This window comes from Pangasianodon hypophthalmus, chromosome 7 (assembly GCF_027358585.1).
Source record: "Pangasianodon hypophthalmus isolate fPanHyp1 chromosome 7, fPanHyp1.pri, whole genome shotgun sequence".
Classification (NCBI taxonomy): domain Eukaryota; kingdom Metazoa; phylum Chordata; class Actinopteri; order Siluriformes; family Pangasiidae; genus Pangasianodon; species Pangasianodon hypophthalmus.
This window is the reverse complement of record NC_069716.1, coordinates 19,498,037-19,517,749: the sequence shown is the minus strand read 5'-3', so window position 1 is coordinate 19,517,749 and position 19,713 is coordinate 19,498,037. Positions and strand designations below refer to the sequence as shown.

At 38.6% G+C, this 19,713-nt stretch overlaps 2 protein-coding genes across 2 annotated transcripts; one reads left to right on the top strand and one right to left on the bottom strand.

Annotated features, from left to right (window-relative positions):
• Positions 1-6,856: 6,856 nt before the first annotated feature.
• stx5a (syntaxin 5A) lies at positions 6,857-14,520 on the top strand. The gene is made up of 11 exons (XM_026918581.3): positions 6,857-7,009; positions 7,711-7,946; positions 9,294-9,361; positions 9,460-9,515; positions 9,618-9,688; positions 11,088-11,204; positions 11,343-11,399; positions 11,542-11,623; positions 11,787-11,893; positions 12,082-12,203; positions 13,185-14,520. Exons 2-11 carry the CDS (start codon positions 7,878-7,880, stop codon positions 13,342-13,344), a joined length of 909 nt encoding a protein of 302 aa, XP_026774382.1. The 5' UTR covers positions 6,857-7,009; positions 7,711-7,877; the 3' UTR covers positions 13,345-14,520.
• Positions 14,521-14,715: 195 nt separating this feature from the next.
• zgc:162144 (RD3 domain-containing protein) lies at positions 14,716-16,871 on the bottom strand. The gene is made up of 3 exons (XM_053235676.1): positions 16,732-16,871; positions 16,232-16,530; positions 14,716-15,525 (listed from the first exon to the last, which is right to left on the bottom strand). The coding sequence occupies exons 2-3, from the start codon at positions 16,528-16,530 to the stop codon at positions 15,162-15,164; spliced, it is 663 nt and encodes a 220-aa protein (XP_053091651.1). The 5' UTR covers positions 16,732-16,871; the 3' UTR covers positions 14,716-15,161.
• Positions 16,872-19,713: the final 2,842 nt, after the last annotated feature.

Below are 19,713 nucleotides of genomic sequence, written 5' to 3'. Positions count from 1 at the left end.
GTCTCATTCTTTGCCCTTATCTTTCATTTTAAACTCACATTTTTTTCCCATCCTGCTTTCACTCGCTCTCTCTTTTGTCCTTGCTGGTTAGGTAATGAAAGACAAACATGTTGATAATTATCGTGCACTTCTGGGAGGCACGGGCAGACGGCTGCCAGCAGTACGATGATGTGAGAAATAATATTATCTCTGTCCCTCCTCTTGCCTCACTGCTGCTGAGTCAGATGTTCTTTGCCTTAGTAATGTACACACGCACATAGACTGTGACTCAGCTCATATAGCAGTACCAATGTCACCTGCTCTCCACCTCATCTAAGCACAGCAGTGCACCTGCACTACATTTGCAAGCTTTCTACAAGCCTTTCTGCAAGTTATTAACAGGTTATTGTAATTAGATCAAGATTACTGTGTATGTTCTGGAAAGGTCAGATTTCATGGCTGGCACGTTGTGAAGCCAAGTCGTGCTGTAGTGCTCAGTAACATGGACACTTGGGAGGATCGTGTTTAATGCAGCCGCAGATGTCCGATTTGGTTGACGTTATCAAAGCCGTGATTCATGTCCATTGCTTCATGTGTAGAGGGAAGCAGGGAATGGATGAATAAACATTTTGCAATGTACCACCTATTGCCTGTGGATGATGCAATTAACTTTAATTTCTTTTTCATTTTAATAAGTGTGTGCGCCTATGGAAGCCGTGTGAAGCAGTCGGGCTTTAATCTGATGCTGATGTACCTGTCTGTCAGGCCTCTGTCTGGTGCAAGGGCCAAATTTAGCATCCTGAAATAGATTATCAAAGGGGAGAGAGAGAGAGAGACAGAGACAGAGAGACAGAATGAGTCATCTGTCTAGAGGTTGCTTTCTGCTGTCTGGCTCTCTGTCTTTCGATCTGTCTTTCTCCTTCCGTGTTAATATCTGTGAGATATATAATAGCAAAATCCCTTCTTCACATATAGGCAGCCCCATTCCCACTGCCTATACAAATGTGAGAATCTCTTAAATCTTTCCTTAAGCTGAAAAAACAAACTTGTCTGTTTGCTTTATGATCTCATTTTCTATCTCACCCTAGGGGTTCTCTCTTCCTCTCTCACTTTCATCCCTCACATTTCCATCTCAAAGCAAAGGCCTGTTTATTTCCATCTATCCATCCATATCTCTTTGTCTTGTGCGCTCTCCCTCTCTGTGGCAGTAGTGATAAAAAATCAGCCATGTTTACACTGCCACTCTTTGTTGAAGCAGCTGTGTTCAGAGGGGATCTGGATGGTATCTGGACAACATGAACGTACGTGCATGTGTGTTTTGATGGCATCAGAGAGGGATGACAACAGCAATGTGAAAGAAAAAAAAGAGTAACACACTGTTGAACATGAGAGTATTTGTAATTGCACAAAATACTTTCAGAAGTGTGTAGATTAATGGACTTTTTGTGTTATCACTATTTTAATGTCATATTGTTTTAATATATTAAAAAAACACACAACTGTCAGCAGATCATGTTAAAATATCCCTGAATTGTGATTTTTTTTTTTTTCACTCCTTTCGCATGGTTGATTCTGATCATATAGATTAGTGTTTGGGTTGGGTTTGTTAACACAGCACTAAATTCACAGTTCTTCTTTATAAAAGTAATTAAGGAACTCATACATAATGTCCTCAATGAAGTTATTAAATAAGCTCCATGGATTTGGACTATTCACATCCAGGATTAGAGTATAACGGGTAACCTGGACACCTTTACCTGAAGAAACCACATGGCATGCTATAACAGTGGTGCAGTGGGTAATATTGTCATCTCACAGCCCCAGGGTCTGAGGTTTGAGCTCGGGTTCGTGATTTTGCATGTTGTCCCAGTGTTCATCCGTGTTTCCTCTGGGTTCTCCAGTTTCCTCCTACTTCCCAAAAACATGCTGTATTCCATCCAGGTTGTATTCCTGTGTCATCCCCCGTCCAACTGATCCACCGAATCCAACCCTGATCAGGTTTCAGCACTTTCTCAAGATGAATGAATGAATAATAGTGGAATTTGAAGTCTCACTTCTGTCAACTTGGGTAAAACCACTTCATCAGCAGCTGTGATATTGTGCTATTTGCTATGGCAAGATGCATATTTGTGTACATACATAGAAACTGGCATTTTTAAAGAGACTGAAGGTATAGAAATGTTCCTAGGTTGTAGTAGTTTTCCTGAGTATTAAATCTATCAAACATTTCATCATTCTACACAGATTGCTTTTAAATGTCTAAAATTACATTGTCAGGTGTGCTTTAAATTATAGTCCAATCACATTTTAGACTGCTGTTAACTTGACCTCACAATTATATTAATGCATTTTCTGAGTTAAAAGATAGTTGGGCAAGTGCTCACAGACTATGTTTTAATGCATACTGTAGTTCCACAGATGCCCATAAAAGAGGGTGGGGACAATTTCAAGGGGTCCAAGAAGACAAGTCCTAAGCGTGCCCCAGAATATTTGTGCTAAAAGATCTCATCCCACTGCCTGTGTTAAATATGAAAACATATTTGTTTTGTTAGAAGTAGCACAAAATGGGTTGGCCTTAACCCTTAATACACACTGCATGTTGCTGCTAACACATCTGATTTTGAAGTCCATACTTCTTTTGATTTTACTATCTGTATCTATATGGAGAATTAAAAAAAAAATCCTTACAGTCACTGAGGAAGAAAGATTACAGCAACAAAACAGTACAAACAAGACATGCTGCTTCTTGTTGAGTTCCATAGCACAAAGCCGAGTGTGCGTTTGAGTGATAACATGACAGTTATAAACAGTGGCAGTTATCTCAAAGCCGCCATCTCTGTGTAGCATTTACCCCAGTTCTCCTGTTTATCTTCATTTGTTCCAGCTCACATGTGTATTATGTATCAGTGCTCAGTAAAGCACTGAAGAAAAGATCATAATCTCTCATTTTTCCCCATGTATATCATATTGATCCAACACAATCAGCACTGTTTTATTTATTTCTTTGTTTTTAGCGACCTCTGGTGGTTCATAAAAATTTTGTTGCCTTCTATCTATGTGAAATTATTAAAGCATTCTGACATTATGTTCAATGCACCAGACAAATTTAAGTCATACTTTGTGTCAAAAATTGTGCTCTTACTCTCTATTAAATAGAAAAATCAAAGTGCATTGGCCTCAAAATGTTGTCTGAGGGCCCCTGGTGGTGTCTGGAATTATCGATTATCAGCTCGGGTTATTGTTTGTGTGTGGAGTTTTGCATGTTCTGCCCATGTGGGTTTACTCCAGCTTCTCCAGTTTTGTTCCTCTATCTAAAATCATGCAGATAGGCAGATGGACAATTCTCCCACCTCGCACGCAGTGTTCCTGGGATTGGCTCCAGACCTACTGCAACCCTGACTAGAATAAAGAGGTTACTGAAAATGAATGAATGCATTTCACTGTGCATGTCAGGAGCATATCTATTTTAGTGAAATATGAGCCCCTGTCCAAGCTGTGCTAATGAGCAAGAACATTTCATATGGAGCAACATGATTATAGTGGCACAAGGAGTTTCTGCCTCAGGGGATGACAGGATGTTCTGTTCTAACAGCCAAAAGTTATAACTTTAAAAAAAAAAAAAAACATATAATCATTACTACTTTCCCAACTACTTGCAGTCATTTTGAATGATGTTGTTGACAAAGCAAGGCTGTAATTTTAGCTAACCGGCAGTGACTGTACAGAAGTGTAGTCGTAGTGTGAGTGAATAAACAATGATAACGAATGTATAAGCGTTTCATGTCAAAAATTACTTTTTCATCTCAAGTTGTGCGTTTTGTGGTTATGCACCTCTAGAGATATTTCACTGGATTTATTATGTATCTGTTTCATCATGTGCAGTGCAGTTGATCATAGCCTTAAATAAAATATTATCGTGAAAAGAGAGTGTGGACATGCCTAAAATTTGAATAGTGGGATTGTGTTTTTCAGATCTTCAATTGTCTCATTTCAGTGAGCCTGTGCCCACTGTAGCCTCAGATTCCTGTTCTTGGCTGACAGGAGAGGAACCTCAACCTCATCAACCTCAAGGTTCAACATGTTGTGCATTCTGAGATGTTGTGCATGTTGTGCATTCTCTTCACCATGGTTTTAAAGAGTGATTATTTGAGTTACTGTATTTTGTCTGTCAGCTTGAACCACTCTATCACTGGATGTATTTGAGGTTTTTTTTTTGCACTATTCTGTGTAAATTCTAAAGACTGCTGTGCGTGAAAATCCCATATCAGCAGTTTCTGAAATACTCTGGCGCCAACTACCATGCCATGGTCGAAGTCACTGAAATCACATATTTTCCCATTCTGATGTTTGATGTGAATACTAATTCAAGCTTTTGACCTGTATTTGCATGAGCTTATGTATTGTGCTGCCTCCACATTATGCTGCTTCGATAATTGCATGATGATCAGTGGTACATGTGTTCCTATTAAGGTTGCTGGTGTAAACAGTCAGTGGGTTTTTTTTAGGAGTTAAAGGAGTCCCTGGCTGCCAAATATTTGAGAACATCTGGTATGCATAACCTGTTATTATCAATTCTGGACTTTTTTTCACTGTTATCTCAATAACTCACCTGTGCTGAATGTATATTGAAAAAGAAATAAAAGTTGAGCATGAATGTAGCTGCATTGCTGTATCAGGCTGACAGGGGATGTAGCGGTACAGCGCACCAGCAAACGTATGCATAACAGATACTACAGCAGATGAGGGTGGTCTTGCTGCACACATTTTCCTCCTCATTCCAGCTGCAGGAATGTCTTTGTGCAATACCTACCCAATACGAAATGCATTAATTTATCTCTTTCTCATGAAGTCATTTTTCAATACTTACAACAAATGCACACTCATAATTTGCTCATGCAGAACGCTCCTGGCCAGAGTGGCCAGTAACCACTTATCCTTGTCAGGGTCACGGTGGATCCGGAGCCTATCCCAGGATCACTGGATGGGAAGTGGGAATACACCGTAGATGCACCCTGGACGGGATGCCAGTCCATCACATGCCACCATTTACACACACATTCATACACTCAAATCTACCTCGTGATGAGGTATTGGAAGTTATGTTTCACACCTAGACACCGTTGCAGTCTGGCATATGGGCCAGAAGAACTAGACTGAACAGGGCAGCCAATGACAAAGACAGATTGTTAAAGACATCATATTAATCAGATTAATCTGACTTGTATTTAACAAACACTTGAAATAGAAGCTGCACAAATACTTTCTGCATTGTTATGTTTTTTGTTTTTTTTTTTTCTTTTTGGCAGAATCTGAATTACACTCGTTTTTGGGTAAGTTGTTGTGACAGGTGGGAGCAATACAGTTGCATGACAGTACCTTTACATTTGCATAACATTAAATTGCATATAGTAATGGACCCTATAAAAAGCAAGCCGGCTAAGATTCCTTTAATTTACATTCGATATAAGGAGCTGCAAATCCTGTTTCCTGTAGAAATGTTATAAGACAACTGGGACTGATGGGCTGTCAGAGTTTTAATTAATATGGCTGTAAACACAGGATTGTGATTTATAGTTGATTTTATTCTGTTCTGTTTAAGACAGACAGTTTTTCAAATCATACCCACAACTCTGTCAAACAGGAAGTCGGACATTTTGGATTTTGTGTGTTTTGATAAGTACCAAATTTTTAATTACTCCTCCTAGGTCATTCATCTGATTCAAACCAAATTTAGTCAGGATGCCCATGATGCTAATATGCAAAGGAGTGTTGCCATGGTGAGGGAATCAATTAATATGTTATGCCACACCAACAGGAAGCATGGCATAATTCCAATGTACATCATCCAACATGGCTCAAAGTTCACATGTATGTTCAGTGATGGGGCACAATGGCATACAGATAGCCATAGTAATTCACTCTCATAGCACCAGCAACTGGCAACAGGAAGTGAAGCTTACAAACCAAACTTTAATACTCCCCTGTTTTGCAAATGTGTAAAAGGATAGTTTGTAGTGCTATGACCAAAGAGGACTTCTTTTTAGAAAGATAAGGAAAAAAGGAAACAAATCATAATCTAGTCTTTTCTATTCTGTAAAAATTTATTCTATTTTATTATTTTCTATTCTAAGTGCTTTAAAACCTTTCTTCTTCATATGCCCTAATTTGTAATTTGAGATGCAAATAATGATGAATCAGTGAATATGCAAATGAGTCTGTGACATCATCTAGCAACTTTTTAAGTTAGGTTAGGTTAAACTTTATTGTCATAGTATGAGTACAGAGACATCGAAATGCAGTGAGCTTTGGTTGAGGGCCCTAGTGAGGATTGAGCTCATGACCCCTGGTCACTGAGGTGGCGCCATGTAAAGAGTTAGCAAGACTGTTTGCCAGTTTCATACCAAATCTGATGCATGATGTCAAGATAACCACCATGCCAAATTACTTAAAATCAATTTTTGGTATCTCACAAGGTTTTCATGGCGAGGCAGTCAATTAACGTCACAGTGTGCAAATAGGGAGTGTGGCATAATTCCCCTGTACATCATGCAGTGTGGGTCAAAGTGGATATGATGTGACTCTGAGATCACATATATGTTCAGTGATGCAGCATAATAACATCCACATGCCAGCACTGTCTCATGAAACAGACATGACTGCATCCTTGTAATTAGCCCACTAATTGCTGCTTGTAACTACATTTAAATTACATTTTTAATGTAATTTCTCTGTGTCATGGGGAATTCGATGCTCTGCCAGAAACTGGACATGCTGTTGAACCTCTGAGGTGAAACAGCTTTTGCTCAGAACAGAGACAGAAAGAGAAAGGAGAAACAGACACACCCATACCCTTCATTTTTTTTTGTATCACCGACGTCATTAGTCAGGCTCTGCGAGAGACCAGCGCGCATGCCTGCTGGTGGACGTGGCAATGACGTCACGCACCGGAAACTGTCAGCACGGAAACGGCAACCCCCGAAACTGTCGGCAATCCGGCGACTCTGAAAAGCGACAGATTTTCTAATTAACAGTAAGTTAACCTATATGGTTTGTCTTCACTGTGTCGTTATTGGTGTTCTTATAAGATAATTTCAGCTCTCGTTACATTACATTCCGTATAACTGGAACTTTTGTCGAGTCTTTCCACTAGCAAACAGAGCTAACCAGCTGACGAGCTAACTGAGCTACGTAGCTACAAAGCTAGCGTTATTTCACTTTCTCAGTGGCGGTCTCAAAAGGGACCGTACTCCCTATATATGTACACTACATAGGGTAGAAATTAACGCCTCTTACCCCCTATGTAGTGCACTCTATGGGCGGTAGGGAGTAATTTGGACTACACCCGAGGTGTTTTAACCGATTATTCATCCACTAAACATTTTGGTGCTAGAAGCTTTTCACCATGTATGTTTATTGTTAGTTATATAAACGTACTAATATCTAAGAGTGAGTTTAACTAATTCTGACATTTAACTATCACCTACGTCGTGTTAGCTATCCTAATTATACAATTATCCGACCGAGCTCGAAGCTTCTAGGCGTTTCAGTATTTATCTGTTGATTTTCAAGCATCTACGTCATTTGATCATCACATGACCCACTCAGCTTCTGTGATCACATTGATTTAGTGTGAAGTTCACAGCCAAAGATTGCCTTAACAAGTATGTTTGACTGAGAAGTCTGTTAATCACATGCTCATTAAATGGTTAACCATGATCTCTTTTTCCACAGATGAAGCGTGGGATCATTCAGGAGTGCTCACCTCCACCAAGTTCCTAGTGACCCTCTGCCTGTCCAGTGGTTTTAACTCTATCTCTTTAAATCACTGTAAACCACCGTAGAGGTGTTTATATTGGACTTTGAAATCACCAGTACACCTCACTGAGGTTTCCAGCATCATGACTTGCAGGGATCGCACCCTGGAGTTCCAGTCTGCCTGCAAGTCTCTGCAGGGGAGACAGATACAGGTAGGACACCAAGCTCACACTCCTGTCTAAAACTTTTTAAATTTATCCTATTTTACAGAAATCCAGATTCCTAATTGAATAGATGTGTCAGTCACAAAGGTGCCAACATTTACGGTTTACCGACGTACTTATGATGATATAATGTCTATATTGTTAAAAAAATCTATTTCAGTAATTTTTTTCGGAGACTCCTGAGATAACTTAAAAAAAAATTATAATTAAAAAATAACAAGCAAAATTGTAAAATATTAAAATATTATAAATTTTTCTTAATTTTCTAAGTTAATTTATTTTCATAGGTAATGAATAAAAAGTGTCAACTTATTTTCATAAAGTTTATTTTTAAATGCAACTCTATTGTTTTGCTGGCAGTTTGTTAGGAAACCTGTGTATGTTGTGGTACATATCATCATAGGAATGCCATGATATGATATTTTTATTATATTGCCCACTCTTTCTTGCTCGCAGTGCTCTAGAGGTGTGCACATTTTTTTTTATTCCCAGTCCCGTCTGCTTCCGCAGACACTCTTGATCAATTCAGATCATATGCACTTGCCCATGATATTTTCGGATGGAAACATAAGCAAATTAGAAACTTAAACCGCTGTGACTGTGAGTAGGATACAACAGTTACTGATGCTGAATGAGTAAAAGGATGTGGGATGTGAAGGACATGCACTTGCTTCTGATCATGCTCACAAGTTTTGGGTCTGAGAGCCAGTACATGTGGACAGGACTGTAGTCTCGATAAAGATCTACACTGGATCAACTGATTTTTATTAAGTAGAAAATTTTGCCAAAGTTTTGCTTGGCTCATATTTGAAAAACATTAGTCATCCTGTCCACTGATATGGAAAGATTTTTGTGGTAAAATTCTATATTTTCTCTCCGCTTGTTAGGATTGTTTTGTTTGTAGCAATATTGGTATCTCTGAAAAGAATGAAAAGAGAGTCACGTAGTACTGGTTTTTATATGTCATGTGAAATATGAATCTGATCATCTGTCATGTTCTATAGAGGACACGGTTGTTCTGTTGTTTTTGCTACAGCAGTTTCATATTAAAACCTCTGAACCTGTTTAAAGCCATCAAGTAGTTCACAAATGTAGGTTTTGTTGCTTAGTAATGTTTTGTAGAATTTCAAACATTGGAAAATCCTCTTTAGATTTCATTCCTGGGATATGTATGAACAGAAATTTTGTGGTGTATTAATGCTGACGATCCAAATGTTACCCAGTTTTAGCATTCTTCAGTTCACAAGATAACTGCTTGTGATCATTTCACTGTATCGTATGTTAGATATTTTAACACATACTCAGTCCTTTTACTGTTTCTCTCCGTTTTCACAGAATGGTACGCTGGCAAAACCCAACCATAATGCTCTTAAACAGCGGAGTGACTTCACACTCATGGCAAAGTAAGATTTGTAACTATATAAATGCATATTTTTTTGATAGTTACATTTTATATAGCATTTTCTCTACATTTCATTCCCTCTACTTTTGTGCCTCTCAGGAGAATTGGAAAAGACTTGAGTAACACCTTTGCTAAACTGGAAAAGCTCACAATCTGTAAGTACTTGGCTGATTAAAATTGGCTGTATTGTGTTGTAAGTCCTGCAGTGTGTGTCAGTAGGCTTTGCAATCATTAGTAACACTCCTCTCGTTTTTCAGTGGCCAAAAGGAAATCTCTGTTTGATGACAAGTCTGTGGAGATCGAAGAGTTGACCTACATTGTAAAGCAGGTCAGAGATCATTCATTCAAGTTTTACACTCAGGTCTCTAAGTATTTGCGCTTTGACAGAGTTGTTGTTATTATAGCTCGCTACCTTAATACATAGGAGTTGAAATTAAATAATGACTATGAGCTCAAATTGCAGACTTTCATTAATTAAGCAATATCACATGAGCAAGAGTGAGGTTATACTGAATATCGGCACGGCTCTGATTTGCCGTAGATAATCACAGCTGTGCAGATATTCAGTAGAACCACACGTCTGCGAGTGCGATATTGCTTTTATACAACTGTTATATAAACAAGAACTTAATATCGAGTAAGTGACATTTCAGACACATTATGGCCGAATGTCCTGTTTATTTTTTCTCCACTAGAGGAAATAGATCCTGAAGAAGCCACGCTCACTTTGTAGCACATTGGATGGCTGGCTAGCTAGCTCACATTAATTTGTACATTCATGTTAAAGGTGTTTCTGGTGAAATTGACATCCTTTCTTCCTTTTCATGTTCATCTGATGAGCTTTCACATTTTAAGTCAAAAGTTATATATGAAAAGTGTTGTTTGCCATGTCTGCTGATGATGTCGCTAAACCTACTGTAGTAACGGTCTTGAACTAGGAAGTGGAAGTTTATGTGGCGAACACAGACATCCGGAGTGATACACAGTGAAACGTCCCAGAGCTGTTATAGGAAATACAGGCACTCCTGGAATGCCCCTCAACCGATCAACTTAGTGGATCGGAATTAACCGTTGTGCAATGGGTGTTATTCCCTCATTATTTCCCTTACAAGTAAGCAGATAAAAAGTCTAGAGTTTAAGTATGGCATCTGAATTTGGAATCTGTTGCTGTTACCTCTCATTACGAAGTCCAAAGAGCTTCAAACAAACCAACAAACCCATCAGAGAGACAGCAAAAGCATTAGATGTGGTCAAATTATTTAATTTCAACTCCAATATACTGTGGTAGACAGCTGAAATAACAATAACTTTGCACAAATATTTATGAACCTGACTGTACATGGCATTGATTTTGTTCTTTTTTGGTGCTGAGATCTTTTAAATCTTTTTCATAAAAACTCAAATTGGCGAGTTAGTTATTTGCAAATAATTATATTTATATAGCTTTAACATGGTAACAGAAAGTTGGCGTCTGGAAAGGTTGTCTGTCCTAAGCTGCATCACAAGACCAACTAATTTAAATGTGTGAGCCTGTTTGCAAGCACACCCTTATGTGGAATTTTTTAATTTTATTAACGCCCCAGAAAGCAATCTGGGTGTCTCAGTGTCTGTATGAACGCAAAGTTTACATTTATTTTTTTTAAAAGAACAGATGACAAGTCTTTGTGGTTTTAAAACTATAAATCTGTGTCTATATTAATTTTGGTCTGCGTCTGTCTCTGTTTCAGGACATCAACAGTTTAAATAAACAGATAGCGCAGCTGCAAGACCTGGTTCGCTCCCGAAGCGGACAGAATGGACGCCACATTCAGACACATTCCAACACGATTGTTGTCTCCCTCCAGGTAAAAAAAAAAAAAAAATCTTCTAGAGATCATCTCTCTTATCTTTCATTCACATTGACTATACTGGTTCTCCTGCTGTAACCCGTAAAATGCAACAGAAGCACTGAAGTAAACTGTCCTCTGTTTTCATGTTTGCAGTCAAAGTTGGCATCAATGTCTAATGATTTCAAATCCGTGTTGGAAGTGAGAACCGAGGTAAAATTTAATTCATTATTTCAGTTGTATCTCACGTATGGAATTTAACATTTTTCATGCATCTGTCCCTCATCTTTCTTTACAGTGATGCATGTTGCTGACTTTTTTTTTTTTTTTTGTATTTGTGCGTCTCTCTGTGTAGAATCTGAAGCAGCAGCGCAGCAGAAGAGAACAGTTCTCCCAGGCACCAGTGTCTGCCTCACCTCTGCTTGCCAACAACTTCAGTAAGTTAACAATGCCTCTGTAGTTTCAAGTCGTCAGAAAAGAAATAACAATAGCAGACCTTTTCTGCATATTAATACAGAAAGGGTTTTGATTGAGTTTTGTGTAAATATAAGAAAGGACTCTATCTTCATTAATAGGACCGTTCTGAACCTTTCTTTTCAGGTAGCTCAGTATTGATGCAGGATGAATCCAGAAGCCTTGGCAGTGATGTGGCCATTGACATGGAATCGAGAGCCAATCCCCTCCAACTGCAGCTTATTGATGAACAGGTATGATTCAGGGTCAGGTGTTTCACTTTGGAAGTGTGAAGTGTGGCTTTTTCCACATGACTGGGCTTATTGGAGCTCCTATTTCCTTGCTCTGACCATCATACATTTTTTATATACTTTAATTGTGGCTTCAATATAAAAACATTGATTTAAATCAATTTCTGTGACTTCTGTGATGTCATGTGTAGGACTCCTACATCCAGAGTCGAGCAGACACCATGCAGAACATTGAGAGCACCATTGTGGAGCTGGGCTCCATCTTCCAACAGCTGGCGCATATGGTCAAAGAACAGGAGGAGACCGTACAGAGGTGAGGAGGAGAATGGTTGAATAGTGTTGTGTAGTGTTCTGTACCGGAGTGGACAAAAGTATAAATTTATCAGCTATCCCATCGGTTAAGTAAAACTTCTAGTGTCCTTGTGCTTTCAACTGGTTTTGGCTGCCTGAAAACTGACTAGGCTAAAAAGCGTTAGCTAGTGAAATGTAATAATTTATGGTGAGATAGTTAGCTAATTAAGTGCACTAATACAGACAAATTACCATGTGGTTATTTTCCTCTTCTAACCAAATTTCTATTTTGTGTCCAAATTTCACATTGTGTCTGTGCCCTTGGCAAGTTTTTGGCCAGCATTTTTGGCTATATGACGCACTGGTGTTGCTCGACCCTTTATTTTGTTCGCTTTTGTACGTGCTTCCACATACCTGCTTGTTCATGATCCATTTTACCAGGCAGATCGCTATTCAGCCAATTTGTGTAGTGCAGCAGGCTTCGGGAACATAGTTAATTTCCAACATTATATTTAAATATAGTTACATACTAAATGAGAGTGTGTTTTGAAAAAGATGAATAAGGAGTGTTTTTTTTTTCTTTTCTTCTCTTTTCTGGTTGTTAAATTATGGAACTACGAATAGAAAACTATTATAGTGATAGTGAGGACGTGAAATCTGCTTGACATGGGTGCCAGAGCTGATTTGTCCACCTCTGAAGTAGATATAAGTTGATCCTCAAGCAACCCTTTTCATGAGCCAATTTTCCTCATATTAATACATTCAGTAAAATGAGTCAGAATAGTATTTTTGGAGTTAGGATAATGTTTTACTATTCAATAGTCAGAATTATTTATCATAGCTTGTTATGTGCATGATGTATGAGATAGTATAAAGACACTGACATATTCCTATGGCAACCAGGGAGAGTAATTAGCATTAAGTGGTTACTGGATATTCATGATTGATATCTGTATTGAACACTGAACACTGCTCGAGGGTAAATTTCCTTGTTGTTCTGTAGGATTGATTCCAATGTGGAGGACACTCAGCTGAACGTGGAAATGGCCCACACCGAGATCCTCAAATACTTTCAGTCCGTCTCCTCCAACCGCTGGCTCATGATTAAGATATTCCTCGTACTGGTGGTCTTCTTCATCATATTTGTGGTCTTCCTTGCCTGAGAGGAAAGGACCATGAGGAGCGATGGGATTAAGAAGTAGACGGTGTGGAGCAGCCTTGGACTCTTATTGGGCGATGTGCAAAAAAAATGAAGTAGACTGGACGACAATAATTTTGCCAGGAGAGCGGACAAATTGTACCACTTACGTGTTGTATGCTTTTACTGAGAATGAAAAATGTTAGTTAAATTATAGAAACTTGTGTGGTTAGTCTTGCTCTCTGCATAGAATATGATGATGAAGGCAGTTTTAAAACATCCTGCCCTATTCAGGGAGCGGTGTCAGATTTCATTCTTGTCTTTTCTCTTTGTTACCTTGAGACATATACATTATAAAAACTGAGCCTTCACTTACCATACGTACTTTAAGGAGAAGGCTAATATTGTGAATGGTTTGATTCTGCAAACTGGTTTAGTTAGTTTTTTTTTTTCCTGACAGTGTTATCAGCAATCAGTGATAACATGAATGATGTAAAAGAATCGCTTTTACGATAAATTAATATGATCACTTGTACAGGTCTCCCTATGATAAACTTTCAATCTTACCTGTGCTTCTTCCTGTCTCCTGTTTGTATAAAGGAGAATTAGTCCTTTGATAAAAACTAATAATGGCCTTGTAATGGCTTTTTACTGTAAATTGTTGAAAGATTTCCTTATTTTCCTAATTTTTATTTTCCAAAGCGTATACCAAGCTAGGTACTCTTGTCTCATGATTTTACACTTTGTAGGGTAAATGAAGACTGTCGTTAGTGCATTGTTGACAATTTGCAACTTAACCATAAAGTGAGCCAAAACAAAAGCATGACTTTTAAAACAATGTGAAGTTGTAAAGTGATAAGCTTTGGATCAACCTCCTCAGTCACTATTAATGCAGAGTTTGCAAGATTCCCAGGCTTATATGAGGAACAAACTCTGTAGTAAATTCTAAATGACTAAGGCATCAATAGATACTAACATCAGCACATGTAAAGTCTCTCAACATTAAGTTTCTCATTCAGTGCTTTCATTAGTCAATTCATTCTACATACACAAATGTACAGCATATTATTTAATGAGCACTTTTTTTTTTATTATGTATGTTTCCTCACTTTTTTTAGCTGAATTACTTGCCTCAACTTGGAACTGAAAATGGTAACTGATTTCTGGAAAGTAACTGCATATTAAAAACAAATCTACAAACCTGGATTATTTTTTTTGTTTGTAGGGAAATTTATCAGTATAAATATGTAGTTGATCATTATGAGCTTTGATGGACAATCTTGATGTAAACACACAGAGTGGTGTGATGTAGCCTGAAGGTGATAATTTTCTAATAACAGCATCCATTTATTATTACGGGTTAGTTTATGTGGAGCATCTGCCATACAAGTCCCTGTGAATGAGCTGTTACCATATAGAATGATAACGTATCAGAATGAGCACATTAATATAAACCTGTGATTAGCCTTGCAGCAGGCACTACTTTCAGAGTTGCTGTTACAGAAAATTAATCAACACCTTCTGACCAATCATATTTGAGAATTCAACAGCGCTGTGGTATAAGCAGTTTTATTAATGTGAAACTTTGGTAATAATGTACAGTAATTATAAACAAATCTTCAAAAAAAATTCAAAAAGTCACTAGACTGAGGTTTCAACTGTTCATACTTTTGATCTTTGGTGTAAGTACATGTGTGAATAACAATGTAAGCACAAGCTCTTGTACAGACTTCATCATGCTACGTGTTTTGCACATTGGTGCTACTCTCTTAGATCTCCATCTTTCCCTCCTCCTCTCCACATTGCCCTGTTCCCTACTGCTTTGCTCCTCACTCTGCAGCTCTAAGAAGATCCCTCTGTGGGGATTATTTCTGGCATGCTGTGGCTCCTCCCTCTTCTCGCTCGTGGCGCCGCTGACATCACCTGCTCCGCAGCTTCCTCCTCTTCCTCCTCTGACCATGTGTTTTCCTCCTGCAGGTTGCCACGAGAACCGCTGAAGCTGCCCATGCCACGGCTAAGTGCACGGAACTTGGATCGGAATGTGACGAATGAAAGGCTCTTACTGCGCCTCTTCTCCCAACGGGCTGTGCGCATGTGCAGCTCTTCATCAGCCTGCTCCTCATCCAGACAGGCCCTCAGCACCGAGCGGAACAGCTGGGGGACCTCATGAACCTCTGGCTCAATCTCAGACACTAGATTACGAAACCTGAAGATCATACAACAAGAATGTGTTAAAAATGCATAATATAGAATATTATATAGTATAACTAGTTGTAATACAGGAGTATAGAGCCCAAACCATATTTACTGTACTAAATTCAAAATAGCACATCATCATTTATCTTACAAGAAAATAATCTCCCAGTATAGCAGGCCTGCCGTACATATGCCAGAAATAAAAACCATGTAAAAAGGGCCCCGAAGGAAACTGAATTGTAAATGGATGGAAACTGAATTGTAAATGGATGTAACACAATCAAACTATAACTCATTACAATACAGTATTCAATATTGTTTCAAGAACTTTGATTTACACTCCTTACCCAGTCTTTTTTAACCCTTTTTTTTTTTTTTAGGCAGAGACTCCTACATATGAGAAAATGTCTGTGATCAGAGACAAAATATTTGTACAAAATATGGGAAAATAATCTTACCTGATGAGTTGCAAACAATGCATAAGCCTATATTTTTGTCCATCATAGTTTGATAAAATAGACAGGGCAGACAGTTTATTCTGCATATCAATGGACTACTAAACCCTCCTTGGCCCTCCATCTAGTCTGGGACCGGAACAGCTTCCCCAGTTGTTCCGGCTGACAACAGGGCTGCAGTACTGTGATATTGACTGTCTATTAACTTCACTTGCCCTATTACAACCTACCAAATGGTGTCAGGTTCATGATCCTCCCTACCTGACAATGACAGGGCCACACTGTGGAGGTGGGATCCGTGCACAGAGCTCCTGCAAGTCCAGCACATCTCTAGGCGTGAGCTCGTACGGTACGTGGGGTTGAGGCCCGGCCAGCCAGCTGTAGTCTGGTGAGGATGAGGAGCTTCGACGCACCTCACTGGCCCTCTCCAAGCAGATACGTTCAGTACGCTTCACCATGGCACCCAGCTCCAACATCAGAGTGTTAGTGACCAGCTCCTCCGGTGTGCGCTGGCCAGGAATCTTCGGCTCCAGCGAGAACATAGCAGACCAGGGGAACATCTGAGAGAGAGGAAGAGATATGGCTATTCAAGGCTATATCTTTGATTTCTTTTTACTATTTATCTTTTATATGTTATCACTTGTGTTTAAAGCATATAGTATGTTCACACTAAAGACAGTAGTGTGCAAATAACTCAAAGTCTCTCCATTTCAGTCCTAAATACTAGCACAGTTAATGAGTTATTGCACATTAGTCCTTACCTTTCAGATAATTGTTTTTCTACTTCTGAATTGTAGATTGACTCCAGTTTGTCCCCAATCCGAGTTTTCTAGTCACGGGCACATGCACATTATCGAGTAACACAAAAAGGTATTGCAGATTATGTAAATATGAATCCAAGTTTTCATGTGCACCCATGAGTTCTTGCAGCAGCACGGCCTCTTTAGTCTATATGGTAATCACTTTGCATAAGAGAGTAATCCCATAGAAATAGTGATTGACATGTCTTACCAACCCGATAAGCCTATCTGAGAAGGTGTACATGTGATTGTATGAGTGCAGATATAACAGACATATAACACTACCTTATAGTTGCAGCTGAAATTTGTAAAATGCTTTGATCAAAATGTAAAATTATCACAAAGTAAAATTATCACTGTGATACAATATTGTTTGTGTATCTTGTATATTTCAGTGCTGGAATAATTAAAATCAGATCAATTGTTTCCCAAAGAATATTTTTTGTTGGATAATTAAACAAATTTAAAGCTGAAGGCCTGATGTGAATCTTTTACTTTAGACAACATGGTTGGTGACAACAGTTACTGAAATATTGCCAGGCAGATTATCTGCAATAAACATTCGTTACTCTAAGCCAACAATGAACACACTGTATAGCTTACTAGATACACATTACGTAACCTGGGTATCATCTTAATTCTTACTTCTGTGTCCCCTGCAGTCTTTGCATGAAAGTCTGGTATATCTGGCAGGCTATGAAAGTGCTATGAATACTACGAGGGTTTCCACTCAGCTCAGCACTAACAGGGCTTTATTCTTAGTTTGTATTAACTGGGATTATATAGCAGTTACGTGCCACACGTGTCAGGAAGCACATGTTTCTACTGCTGATATCGATTATAGCCTAGTGTGTATGTCCTTTTTACAACCAGAACACTGGTACACAGCCACACTCAACACAATTATGGTGTAAAAGCTATGCAGTTGTTCACAACAATAGTATACATTATATGGCTATAATAATTGGTTTAGAATAACAGAACCAGGTAGTGAAAGAATAATAGTAAAATGATTAAAATTAAGGATGCATAATTTGTTACCATTTCTGTTCATGTCTAAGAAGACTGGTCAAAATACCTTTATTTCTCTGTTTTCTCTTTACATTTACATTTACATTCATGTGGCAGATGCTCATATCAAAAGTGATTTAAGAAAAGTGCAAATAGCTGAAGCTCCAACATACAAAGAACTTAGCGACTCAGTAGCGGCCTAGCTGGTAACTTATACATGATATTGTCTGAAGAGGTCTTTAGACCTTTGCAGAGGGAATAGAGACACTGGACTGTTCTAACTGAACCAGTGGAATGAAATTCACAGCAGAGTCACATAAGAAGACTTAATCGTGCTATCAGCTGGTATAGTGTATAGACAGTGGACACCTACCATATAGGCACACTTATCAGACACACCTACCTACTTTTGTTGGTCTACGTTTACAGAATATACACATACTGGTCACTTTAATAGAAACACCTGTACACCTGAACATTTATGCAGTTATCCACTTAGTCAATCAAGTGGCAGCAGCCCAGTGCGTGAAATCATGCAGATACAGGTCAAGAGCTTCAGTTAATGTTCACATCAAACATCAGAATGAAGAAAAATATGATCTGCATAGATAAATGCATGAATGTGTAGGTGTACAGGTGTTCCTAATAAAGTGGACAGTGAGTGTAGAAGATATAGACTATTTTAACTGCCCTTTAAGCATTCCTCAATATGTTTCTGAGAACCACTGTTGAGTTAACATTTTTATTTGGTGGACTTTCCAACCCAAGATATTGCTATTGAGGTTTTGAAAAAATCTCTAGCATTTCTGATGTGCCTGATGTACTCGAACCAGCAGTGGACACTCCACCATATCACTGCTAACGCTGTGTTAAGAATGGTCTATCACCCAAATAAAATCTGGTCAGCAATGGCCCTACAGTGTCCATTTCTGGACTAATGGGATAGCCAGCAAACTAAGTGTATAGAAACAGATGGACTACAGTCACTAATTGTTTACCTAAAAATTGGCACCCATACAGAAGGTTAAGGTCACTTTCTAACCTTGTCTTGTAAAAATGTTCAGTCTGCCTAAAGACGTATGAAAACTCACAAGTTAAATGTGCTTTTCTCACGATTTGATCCAGGTTTTGGATGGTTACAAGCCATAGCGAAACAGATGTAAGTATACTCAGTTTAGTTTGGAATCATCATCAAAACAGAGAAGAGTGCTTACACACTCTGTCAGCAAACATAACAGCAGGCAATTTTTTTTTAAATAAATGCAAGAAATGTAGCCAACAGAACTGACTGAATTAATCAGTGATTATTTCCCCACGAATGTACGTATGATTAGTGATCAATCGACTGAAGAGACGATGATGAGGCTCGTGTTTAAATGCCGTGACTTACCTCAGGTGGTAAGACAAAGACTCAGGTGGATGATGCTGATAATAAAAGTGATAACGCATCTCCCATTGTAAACTTGTGTTTTATTTTATATATAAAATATATATTTTATATATAAAATTTGATCTTTATGTTGTTTTTCCATAAGTAAATTAGGTTATAAATGGGTGGGGTGTCTCAACGGAACTGGAGAGGCATCTAAATGTGATTTTCTCCTTTTTTTTTCACTTTTAACCAGAATTTAAAATGCTGTAATTTTACTTCTGGTATATTTTTGTCAGTCGTTTCAGGAAATAATATATATTGCAGAAAATGTGACCATAAGAAGGCTTTCCACCCATTTTTTTGTACCTAGGAAGCTTGGGGGACACCCTAGATAGGGTACCAAACACATATACCTTTTCAGACACTATAGATAATTTGGAAATGCCAATCAACCTACAACACATGTCTTTAGATGGGGGGAGGAAACCAGAGAGCCCCAGGGGAAGTCCCTGAGGCACGGGTAGAGCACAGACACCGCACACAGAGCGGATGCGGGAAGC

What these genes read in the sequence shown, in the direction of transcription:
- stx5a (XM_026918581.3), top strand. Translation starts at nt 7,878, where the DNA reads ATGACTTGCAGGGATCGCACCCTGGAGTTCCAGTCTGCCTGCAAGTCT. An exon ending in TGCAGGGGAGACAGATACAG is followed by an intron (nt 7,947 to 9,293) that starts GTAGGACACCAA and finishes CCGTTTTCACAG; the next exon opens with AATGGTACGCTGGCAAAACC. An exon ending in CAGGAGGAGACCGTACAGAG is followed by an intron (nt 12,204 to 13,184) that starts GTGAGGAGGAGA and finishes GTTGTTCTGTAG; the next exon opens with GATTGATTCCAATGTGGAGG.
- zgc:162144 (XM_053235676.1), bottom strand. Translation starts at nt 16,530, where the DNA reads ATGTTCCCCTGGTCTGCTATGTTCTCGCTGGAGCCGAAGATTCCTGGC. An exon ending in TGTGGCCCTGTCATTGTCAG is followed by an intron (nt 15,526 to 16,231) that starts GTAGGGAGGATC and finishes TATGATCTTCAG; the next exon opens with GTTTCGTAATCTAGTGTCTG.